The 12,206-nt window shown below is 40.6% G+C and overlaps 1 protein-coding gene across 1 annotated transcript; it reads left to right on the plus strand.

Annotated features, from left to right (window-relative positions):
• The first annotated feature begins 593 nt into the window (after positions 1-593).
• npc1l1 (NPC1-like 1) lies at positions 594-11,747 on the plus strand. The gene is made up of 21 exons (XM_018668695.2): positions 594-825; positions 2,109-2,270; positions 2,433-3,344; positions 3,559-3,852; positions 3,933-4,156; positions 4,271-4,371; positions 4,476-4,648; positions 5,052-5,180; positions 6,133-6,315; positions 6,416-6,530; positions 6,717-6,982; positions 7,129-7,218; positions 7,307-7,497; positions 9,051-9,178; positions 9,300-9,429; positions 9,518-9,573; positions 9,674-9,824; positions 9,947-10,178; positions 10,507-10,620; positions 10,731-10,893; positions 10,988-11,747. The coding sequence occupies exons 1-21, from the start codon at positions 784-786 to the stop codon at positions 11,191-11,193; spliced, it is 4,062 nt and encodes a 1,353-aa protein (XP_018524211.1). The 5' UTR covers positions 594-783; the 3' UTR covers positions 11,194-11,747.
• Positions 11,748-12,206: the final 459 nt, after the last annotated feature.

Here is a 12,206-nt window from a genome sequence, read left to right on the forward strand (position 1 = left end):
GTGATAACGACATTAATTACACAGCTGATCTTAGATAGTGGGATGTGATCCAGGAAGTGATTAGTCATGTTGGTAAGACAGCCTGATTCCATCTACAGACTGTCAGTGGGTTTGATGTAAAACTTTTATACAAAAGAAAAGGCAAAAAAAGAAATTCTATCAAAAAGAAAAGTGTCAGGGATATTAGCAGATACTCTCTCTGCGCCTTGGGATCAGATAGCCTGCACACAGAAGCATTACTTGGATGATGGTCTAAAGGTCACATTCAGGCCATCTGTAGTGTACTGTACTTTGCTGTTTGTTACATACACTGTCCTTACAACAATAAAAAAAACTGCATATACTGCTGGTGAAATGAGGCACAGAAGTGAAGAACTGGGTGCGGATGTTGTTTTGGATTGTCCTATAGTTTCTACCATCTGTTTTGGATCTCCGCAGCAACCCTATCAAAATCTCTCCCATGTTAATTATCAAACAGAGGAATTGATCATCCACAGCTGTGATTGGGCAGCCACCACATCAGACCAGATAAGAAGGGTGAGACGTCACAGGAGTGATGACGTTGGGCATGTCATGATGTTTCTCCTTCCCCAAACCTAACACTGTGGGACAGACAGACAGACGATAGGAGAGAGACGACAACTTCGAAACCACAGAGCACCTCCCTCACTGTCTTACTTTGTCTAATGCATCTTCCAACAGGCCAAAACTGATTAATATACACTCCATTTTACTGTACCTGAGGACCCTGACTCTTCTGTTGCTGAAAAACCCTCAAGAATCATGATCCATGTCACGGCACTGATCATTTTTCTGACCTGTATGGTGAGTTGGTCCGGTCATTTTTTTCTTTGTTAGGAAACTGATAACTGATAGTTTTGTAATAATATAAACACTACGCTTTTTTCATTCAACAGTATCATAATTTTATATTGCATACACATTGAATACACCTGAATTTGTTTAGAGAAGAAAGCACCAAAAAGCAACAAAGTGGTGGTGTGAGTTAAATTGTATGGAAGTTGTTAAATGCCTAAATAACTCAAACTAAAGTGAAATACAACACTTACTGTGAGATGTATTCCATTTCCATGTATGCCTACATAAAAATGAACTATAATAATGTACATTGTATTTCACTTTACCAGTTTGATTTGTTGATTTGTTTAGACATTTTAAATATTCCATACAACTAAAAGTTCTAATTAAATAGCACACATGATATTTAAATTAAGTAATGTGATATAAATTAGTAGTAAAAATCATTTGTGGAATGACATTTCAAAAGTAAAATATGTTAGCATTTTTCAATCTATATTAATCTCTTTTAATTCTTCATCATAAATAGCCTTAACATTTGTAGTTCTGTTCTTGGTTGATATCTATAGAGTAAACATGAAACATATTGTAAATTATCTCCAGATTAATGAATGCTTTCAGTCATAAATTCTAAATTTTACATTTTCCAATTCTACTTGGAATATGTACTAAATTAAATGTTCTTTTCTTTTTCTTTTCTTTTATTATTATTATTATTACTTATTACTTATTTATTCTAAGAGTCTGTTTGGCTAACCATTTTTCTAGTCAATAAATCTATAAACTTATCAAAATCATTATTTAACTTATTTTTATATAAAAGAGGTTCATTAATTTGTAATAAATCGTTGGATATTGTCATCCACCTTGAACATACGCAACATATTTGACCTTGAGCATTTCCATTTTATTGTTCTTGTAAGGCAGTGTCAATAAGCTGACATAGCAGGACAATGTGCAGCTCTAAAGTAATTATGACTATTAAGACATTTATGGATTAAAACTGTATGTTTTGAGGAAACTTACTCATGATGAACTTGATACACCTGATCAAACCCTGTTGCTAGTTGCAACTTTTTTGAAAATATCATCCTTAACTTTTATTTATGGTATTTGTGTCAACTACGTATGGAGATGGAGATGCAAGGTTGGGCCAAAAAACTATATAGAATATACATAAATGATTACTTGTAATATAACTTGTAAAGTGTATGTTCTGCATTTAAATGTTCCCACCTTCTTTCTAGTTGTCTTATTTTTGACAATGTTTGACTGTCTCTTTCACACAGGTGCTGTCAGAGGCCCAACATGAGCCTGGCCACTGTGTTTTCTATGAGGAGTGCGGTCGTAACCCATCGATAGGAGAGTCCCTCATTCCTCCTATTGTCCCCTGTCTCGACTACAGCCAAGCCCGACATATAAAAGGAGAGCACTACAGGAAACTCAAAGAGGTCTGTAGATCCTGCTTACTGTTTCAATCAAGCAGAGAACTGGAATGAATAAAGCATTGTAGTAGCTATTCTTAGTCCTCTTCATCTGTTCTTAGGAAATTATTTTATGTATTCACTTCACAAAAAGTGAGCTTGTGTTTGAGTCTTACTTTGACGTTCCAGGTGTGTCCCATTCTGGACCGCGGTGAGAACAATACGTACACCTGCTGTTCCATCAAACAGCTGTCATCCCTGGAAAGGAGTCTAACCCTGTCCAAGGCTGTGCTGATCCGCTGCCCTTCCTGTGCTGAGAACTTTGCCCACCTGCACTGCATCAACACCTGCAGCCCCAACCAGAGCCAGAGGGTAAAAGTCACAAAGGTCATGAATGTCACTACGCTGGGCAAAACGAAGGAGGCTGTGGTGGCTTACCAGTCATTCATCACCACCACCTTTGCAGACGCCGCCTTCCAGTCTTGTAAAAATGTTAGGATCCCTGCCACAGGAGGCTTTGCCATCAGCACCATGTGTGGTCGGTACGGCGCCAAGCTGTGCACCCCCCAGCGTTGGTATGATTTCCAGGGAGACTCCAGTAACGGCCTGGCTCCACTGGACATTGACTTCAGGTTGATAAAAGAGGGATACAGTGAGGGAGTGCCAGAGGGTGTGATTCCCTACAACGGACGCGCTCTGAAGTGTAATGAGACCACACCGTCAGGAGGTCAGGTCTGCTCCTGCCAAGACTGCCAAGAGTCGTGCCCGAGTGTGCCTCCTCTACTACCACCCCCCAGCCCCTTCAGACTATTGGGGATAGATGGCTTCCTTCTGATTTCTATTGTCTTATTCTGTCTCCTGATACTTGCCTTCCTGTTATACCTCTCTGTCTCTTGCGCAATGAGGTCTATGAAAAGAAAGGATGAAGAGAGAGGAAAGAGAAAGAAGAAAGGCAAAGACCAGAACAGTAACGATGTGATTCAGCAGGTCATTCATCCTTCTGAGGTGACGTGCGCTGACAGGAACAGCCTGGCAGCTCAAGCTTTCCTGAGCCTGAAATTTCAGCAATGGGGGACCGTCATGGCCACATATCCCCTCACAGTAAGTACTTTCCACCAGGAAATTTAGAGTGCATGATCGCAGGTACTAATAGTTATAGAAGTTAAAAGTCACTGTGTGCAGAATTTCTGGCATTGGTGTTTCAAACAGGCACACTAAGAAGAATGAAACACATTCAAATTGCACAGTAGAAAAACAAAGGTTGTCAGCCAGATGAAGAAGATATGTCTCAGTTAGTATCTTATCTTCATTCAAGGTGCTCCTGCTGTCGGCTGTGGTCGTGGCTGTTTTCTCTGCTGGTCTCAAATCCATTGAACTTACCACCGACCCGGTCGAGCTGTGGTCTGCAGCCAACAGCCGGGCCCGCCAGGAGAAAGACTTCCATGACACACATTTTGACCCCTTCTTCAGGACGAACCAGCTCATACTGACAGCCCCGGGCAGAAAAGGCCACATTTATGATTCCTTGCTGTTTGGACAGCAGAACTTCAGCGGGCTTGTATCGAAGGATCTCATCATCGAACTGTTGCAGCTCCAGAAAAACATACAGGTAAGAAGCCCAGAATCAATGCTGACAGTGTTTGCAAAAGCTCATCGTATTGCTTTGACACAATGATGTCTCTTTTTTAGGGCATCGAGTTCTGGTCAGAGGATCTGAACCGCACAGCAAGTCTGAAGGACGTGTGCTTTGCACCGCTGAACCCATCCAACCCCTCCCTGACGGACTGTGCAGTCAACAGCTTGCCACAGTACTTCCAGAACAGCCTGGACAACATTAATGCTAAAGTGAATATGACAGAGTTGGGTGTGACCAAAGAGGTGGACTGGAGAGACCACTTAATCTACTGCCTTAAGTAAAGATTCATCAAATGGAATTTCAAATGAGACTGGAAAAAACACAGATTTATTTGCAGTTTCTCAGTGACTTAAACATAACTTTACTTTTTCATCTTCCATCTCCTCTCAAGCTCTCCCCTGTCCTTCAAAGACATCACTGATTTGGGTCTGAGCTGCATGGCTGACTATGGAGCCCCAGTCTTCCCCTTTCTGGCTGTAGGAGGCTATAAGAGTGAGTGACCTTCAGCACCATCTTATACACACATAATACCTTTACAATCAACGCAAAAAGGCTCTTCTAACTCACTTGAACATTATATGTCGTGCTTTTCCTAGATGATGACTACACCAATGCTCAAGCTTTCATCCTGACATTCTCCCTCAACAATTATGCTCGCAACAACCCCAAGTTTAAAGTGGCCATGCAGTGGGAGAAAGAGTTTCTTAAAATTGTCCAAGATTACCAGAAAAACCCTTCCACCAACTTCACCTTTGCATATATGGCAGAGGTAGGGCATACAGTGACAACTCACAGAAGGCATTGTTTATGATTCACATTTTAAAAATCTTAATTTTGCCTGATAGCTAAGGGGTTTAAGACCCTGACTATCTAATTCTAATGTGTCCGGTTGGAGCCTACCCAGGGACACATGTCAAGTCTCACCTCTCTCCACTTATTTCCGCTCTGCTCTCTGTCATATCATATCTATTAAAAGCAAAAATGCTAAAACAAACAAAAAAAGAAGCAATCAGTGACATGCTGATAAAGACGTGCTGTAACAGCTTTTCCAAAGGGCGTGTTGAATTCTTGCCTCTTTTTCCATCACCTCACTGTTGCAACTCTTAAGCCCCTAATCTTTGACTTCTCTCTGCCACCCACCACCCACTTTACCCACCCCACTCTGTCCACAGAGGTCTCTGGAGGATGAGATTAATCGGACAACAGCAGAGGATATCCCCATCTTTATGATCAGCTATGCTGTAATCTTTGTTTACATTGCGGTTGCACTGGGGGAGTACTCTTCATGCAAACGTATACTGGTAAGACTTCACAGATAGAAATGTCTACATTTATTATAGTGCAGACTTCACATGACTCAGCTTTTTTCCAGGGAATGTCACTCTACCACATTGTCCAAATAACTCAACAATTATTGGATCAAGTGTCATACAGTTTTACACAGACATTCATAGTTCCCAGTTGATGAATCTTAATGACTCAGACAGCAGGCTGACATTTGTGGGTTTAAGTAAAATGTATTGACAACTACTGGATGGACTGCCCTGATATTTTCTGCACACATTCATGTCCCATTCAGGATGAATAATAACTTTGGTGACCCCTCCAAAATTTTCACTTCATCAAGTCAGAATTTTAAATTGTCTAATACTTAAGTTTTTAACACCTGCAAAACTGTTGACATTCCTGGCAGCCGCAGCTGTATTATGTGTTATAGGAGATAAATGTACGCTTTTTGCTAGTATGTAGCCAACATTGGCATTAACAGCAGTTTACTTTACTACCAGTAAAGAAAAAACTGTGTGAGTTTAGCATCAAACTTCATTCTTTTACTTGCCAAAAGATGGAAAGCAACAGTTTTACCTCTATTTCCTTCATTTCTTTTCTTCTAAAGAAGTTAGTATGCTAACTAGCTATCACCAGTCTGGATGGCCTGGCTCATCACTTTCTGATTGACTCACTGTAATGTCTAGACTGCCCTGACTAAGTAACTTGTTTTTGTTTTACTTAAAATAGAAATACCTGTGATAGGATACCAAGAAAGTAAAATGGATGAAACAGTACTTATTACATATATGATAAGGAGAAACTGCAGTATTATGGCCATGTCAGCTATATAGTTCTTATCTTTATCTCTAGGTTTACTGGCCATAAAGTTATACAATACAGAAGTCACGATATAGCAAAGATGTGGGAAACAGAAAAAGTACACTGAGTTGAATGAATCTGGAATCTTATCTCTGTGTCCTCAAGGTGGACTCTAAGTTCCTGGTGGGTCTGGGTGGGATCCTGGTGGTTGCCTGTTCTGTCCTGGCTTCCATGGGCTTCTACTCCTGGATCGGCATCCCCTCCTCGCTGGTCATTCTGCAGGTTGTGCCCTTCCTGGTGCTCGCTGTAGGAGCTGACAACATCTTCATTTTTGTTCTGGAGTACCAGGTATGTATATATGTGTGCACCATGACTGTGCAATATTGATGATTTTGTAAAATATGTGCATCATTTTTAGTGGTGTTACCCTACTCTTCCTTCCTTGCAGAGAGATGTACGGAGGCCTGGGGAGAAGAGAGAGGAGCAGATTGGTCGTGTCCTTGGAAACGTAGCTCCCAGCATGCTCCTGTGCAGTCTCTCTGAGTCTGTCTGCTTCTTTCTAGGTAGGAACATTTTTCATTTTTTTAGTTGTTGAAAAAACTATATGAACAAAGTGCAACAGGTAACACTGACACACTAAAAGGTTTCACTTCAGCACAGGTCTGTCCACATACAGTGCGTAGTAAGGCATCGTTGAGTTTCCATACAATGTGTTAACCTGTACCCGTGTCTCTGTCCTGCTACCCAAGGGGCCCTGTCCACTATGCCAGCAGTCAAGTCATTTGCTCTGTACGCTGCTCTGGCTGTGCTCATGGACTTCATCCTCCAGATGACCGCCTTTGTGGCGCTGCTGTCCCTGGATGCCCGACGCCAAGACAACAACCGCTGTGAACTGCTCTGCTGTGTTAGTGTGTCAACCCAGCGTCCCAACAAGCCAAATGAAGGCTTTCTGCTTCCCTTCATGAGGAAATGCTACGCCCCGGTCCTACTGCACCGTTTCACCAGGATCATAGTGGTAAAGCTAGTAACACTTCAGCTGTGACATAAGACAGATTCACAGTTATTATCAATCTGTAAACTCTGATGTGCTTCAAATATCATAAAAACCAAAGTTAAAACGTCATTCTTTGTTGAATGTATTCTGTCCTGTGTTCTCTCCAGATGTTGGTTTTCATCTTCGTTTTCTGTGGATCTCTGTTCCTCATGTTTAATGTCACAGTTGGCCTGGATCAGGAGCTGGCTATGCCTAAGGTCAGTGCGCACTGCTATAAAATGAATGCTGGCACAGTCTTTCAACGTAACCCTTATAAATGTTTTTCTGTTCGTTTTTTTGCTGCAGGGATCTTATATGTTGAACTATTTCCAGTACCTGTACAAATACTTTGAAGTCGGAGTCCCTGTTTATTTTGTAACAAAAAAGGGCTTCAAATTCTCTTCTGTGGAGGGCATGAATGCCGTCTGTTCCAGCGTGGGCTGTGATCAGTTCTCACTAACCCAGAAGATCCAGTATGCCACCACTTACCCCGATCGGTGAGTCAGCGAGTCAGTTTTTTTATGAACTGGACAGGAGAAAATGTGAGCTTGCAGACACTGTTGCTGCTCAACTCTGCATCAGACATTTTCGTGGTTCAGAGGAGTAAAGAGAGATTTTCTGCTTCGTTCTTTACTCACCATTATTTTCACTGACAGATCCTTGAACCTGCTGATATCATAGTAGCAACCTCTTGCATACTAGCCAATCAGATCAGTTAATAATAAACTAAATTACATGAACGCCACTAAGTAGATAAAAGGTGCCTCTAACTGATTGTACCATGCAGTAAGAGCAAACACTCTATATCCTCTATAATTACTGCAATTAATAGGAATAGGTATGACTTCCTGGTATATTTCTGCCAGTTAAATAGAACCAGTAGAAAACTTGTGATGCATAAATTAAGCTCTATATCCATTATAGAGAGTTATATTACCCCATGTTCACTGTCATACATCTGTTATTATGATATATGGTATTGCCATCAGATTCCTTGAAGGAGATCATGACCATTGGATGGATTATAATTAACAACACACTTTTGCTTCCTTGAGATAAGAAGCATTATGGAGTTCACTTATCCCTAACATTATCAGTTGCTTACTGGTAAACAGCGAAACTACTCTCGTAAATGGGGAAATTTTTATTTGTAAGAATAACTGTATCGTATGAAAGTGAAACAGTTTACCTTCCTAATGTTTGCTCACATTAGCCAAACCTCTGCGTTTACTAAAAACAGTAATGTGAATATTACTAACAAAAGAGAGAGAAATATGGCATTTAAATATTTTTGAAATGTGAGCTTATTTACTTTCTTGCGGAAAATTAGATGACAAAATTGAAACCGCTCTCATGTCTGTACAGAACATATGAAGCCACAGCTAGTATCTGGTTAGCTTAGCTTAAACAGCTAGCCCAGTCAAGAAAACTTACACTTTAGTTTTTGTGCAGTTTTAACAAATGAGTTATATTGTATATTGTTATATCAGTGAGCCTTAAAGGTGCTGGTAGGTAGATTTTGTTACCTTTGGACAGTGCCAGGCTAGTTTCCCCCTGCTTCCATGTATGCTGAGCTAACTAGCTGCTGGTCATAGCTTCATTTTTATGACAAGAGACAAGAGAGTGGTATCATTTCATCTAATTCATTGCAAATAAGTACATTTCTCTATCTGTCTATGTGTTCCCTAAATACTCATAAGAGCACAGCAGGGGTATTCATCCACAGCTGAAAATAGTCCCCAGCAAATGGACTATCTGTATTTGATTAACATCTGGTAAAAACAAAACAAAACAAATATTTCCTGTCTTTTAAAGACAGGAAATATTTCCTGTCTTTTAAAGAAACAAAACTATATATTTGAGATTTACATCTCAGTCATAGTTGTGAATCCATCAAGTATTGATGGATGGATTCATGCATTGTTGTTTTTGGTCAACTCATGGGATTTGGTAATTATTCAAAAAATAAAGAATGACACTACTTTTATCCTTAAACGTGGAAATTTGCATTCTCATTCTCTCTTTAACCCATTCACGATGTGGTCTGTAGATCTTACTTGGCTATTCCTGCCAACTCTTGGGTGGATGATTTTATCGACTGGCTGAACCCTGGATCCAAATGTTGTCGACTTTACACCCTCGGTCCAAATGCTGGAAAGTTCTGTCCTGCGAATCAATGTGAGAATCACCGCTGAGAAAACACCTAATTAAAACACACTCTTCTGTGAATTTCCTTATATGATGAAATACATTACCCTAACTTTATCAACACTCCCATTCTGCTCCTATGTCTCCATAGCTGCTTTCCTCTGTGGGCGTAAATGTATGGCTACTCCTCCGAACGGCGTCCTCAGGCCCAGTGTGGAACAATTCAACCGCTTCCTGCCTGACTTCCTGGGTAACAGGCCTGACCTGCAGTGCCCCAAAGGGTGTGTGTATTGTAGCTGCACATTTAAACACAAATTCATCAGAACATGGGAACAACATTCTCACTGCTTATTATTTCTCTTTGAACAGTGGTTTAGGAGCCTATGACACGGCCGTGGTGAGAGATCAGAGTGGAGAAATTATAGGTAAGTCATTTCAAATAATCTCAGAGCAGCCAACGATGTCAATTCCTCTTAAACAGAAATGATGGCAATAAGTCAACTCTTCCCCCCACGTTCCCCTCAGCCTCTCGGTTCATGGCTTACCACACACCTTTAACCAACTCTCAGGAGTTCACTGCTGCGCTGCTTATGGCCAGAGAGCTGGCCCACAACATCACAATGGGCATGCGGAAAGTACCAGGCACCTCACCTGACTTTGAAGTATTTCCTTACACGTATGTACTTTTAGTTCCTTCATGTCACCATCTGTCCACAACACTGTGGACGGGTCAGTTTCTTTTCATTATTCATATTTCTGTATTTTCTGACCATTATTTTGCTTTTCTCCATCGTCCAGGGTAACTAACGTATTTTACGAGCAGTACCTGACTATTGTACCAGAGGGACTCTTCAACATCTCCATGTGTCTGCTGCCAACCTTCGTGGTGTGCTGCCTGCTGCTGGGTTTGGATCTCCGCTCCGGCCTGCTCAACCTCATCACCATAATCATGATCGTCGTGGACACTGTCGGCATCATGACGCTGTGGGGCATCGATTACAACGCGGTGGCTCTTATCAACCTGGTCACGGTGAGAACATGTCTGTGATGGGGATTAAAGGGGCAATCCACAGATTTTACAAATGAAGTTAATTTTACCATGTCCTGCACAGTATGCTATGATGTTATACTTGTTGTTTATAGTCTATATCATCACCATAATGTTTCATACTCTGTGTGATTTTTTTATTTATTTATTTTACTTTTTACTTACTATTTAGTGCATGCAGACTAACTTAACACACTCTTGCTTTTGATATACACAAGTAAAATTGTAGCCTAACCTTTCAGTGATAACTGTTATTGAAATATAATACATGTCTTACTTTGTTAACTTACATTCTCTATGGTGCTTACAGGCAGTGGGCATCTCTGTTGAGTTTGTGTCACATATGACAAGATCCTTTGCACTCAGCACCAAGCCCACACATGTGGAAAGAGCAATGGAGGCTACAGCCAATATGGGCAGTGCAGTAAGTGAACCAGAAGGCTGCCTAGAGCACACATTGCACACAGTTAATTGTATAACCAACCATGCAGTAACTGCTATCTGAGTTAAACATGTTTATTTTTTACCCTGAAGGTATTTGCTGGTGTTGCCATGACCAACCTGCCGGGCATCCTTGTGCTGGCATTTGCTAAAGCTCAGCTCATCCAGATCTTCTTCTTCCGGTTAAACCTGGTCATCACACTTCTAGGGATGGCTCATGGACTCATATTCCTCCCTGTGCTGCTCAGCTACTTTGGTATGCACCTTATTTTGCACATATTTTTCTATGCAGCAGACGGCATCGGTGAAGCCGAGAGCAATGACTAAATCTCTGTGTCTTTTTCTCTCAGGTCCTAGTGTGAATAAGGCGGTGCTGCTGCAGCTCCAGCAGGCCAAAGCCAAGGAGCTGGAGATGAGGAACAACATGAGACAAGTCTATGATAACCTGAGCTACGACGACAATGAGATGAAACGGGAGACACAGGCTGCAACAAACGACAGCAGACCTTCAAAAGTTATAGAAAACCAAAAGGAGGAGAGAATTGACCATTTCTGAGCGCCAACAACAAAAACTGTTTCTAAAAGCTCTGATGAGTAAATACCTCTGTAACAAACTGCACAAGGATGGACACAGAAAAGGACAGAGATAGCAAACAGAGAGTCAGGTATTTGGCTCTTCCATATGGAAATCATTAACTATGTACCTCAATCAGAATTGGACTGGTGGGACCGGCAACAACAACACTCAGTTGTGCAATTTTTCTGAGCAATGCAAGAGTGGACTATTGCAATGAGAGTCAATCTTTGTGTCTCAGCAAATGAGAAACTACACGTGTCTCTTCACAGGCCCTGTGGCTACGCAAGATTTGTTTTTCAACTGTGGAATTATCTGACAGTACAGGAAGTCAAACATTCCTGAATTAGTCATTTTATATTTTTATATTGAATGTAATTATTTTGTATGTGAGTATTTCATAGCACTGCGTCCAGTAATTTGAATGAACTCACACTCCAGTATTTCATATTATAGTTTCTTCAATTGCAATATGCAATCACTGAAAAAAATATTAGTTTTTATTACATGAATAAATATCCTTATTGAAAACTTTCTGCATTGTAGTTTTCTATTTTAGGTGTTACATTACAAATAGGGAGGAATGACCTAGCAGAGATGTTTACATGGTAATAACATGTCGTTGTTGATTCAGTGAGAAAAATACACTTTTATTCTGTTTTGGGTCCAAAACTGTGACTGTGATTTCCACTTCCCAAGGACTCACAACACTGTCAAGTACTCTCTTTAAAATTTGTATTTTCCCACAGTAGGAGAAAGACAAATTCTCCTTCAAGTTCCGAAGTATTGAATACCAAGTCTGGGCTGAAACCTTTTTTAACACAATAAAATAACAACAGTTAAGGGTGTTTTACAATGTTGTAACAGGAGTCCTCTGGAAGCAGAAATAAAATGAATGGTTTACTTTTGTCACTAATTTTACTGATCATCTCATAATTTTTATTCTCTATCTCCATTTGATCGATTTGTGTTGAGGCAGATAAACTCCTTTTATT

Source organism: Lates calcarifer, linkage group LG13 (assembly GCF_001640805.2).
Source record: "Lates calcarifer isolate ASB-BC8 linkage group LG13, TLL_Latcal_v3, whole genome shotgun sequence".
Taxonomy (NCBI): domain Eukaryota; kingdom Metazoa; phylum Chordata; class Actinopteri; family Centropomidae; genus Lates; species Lates calcarifer.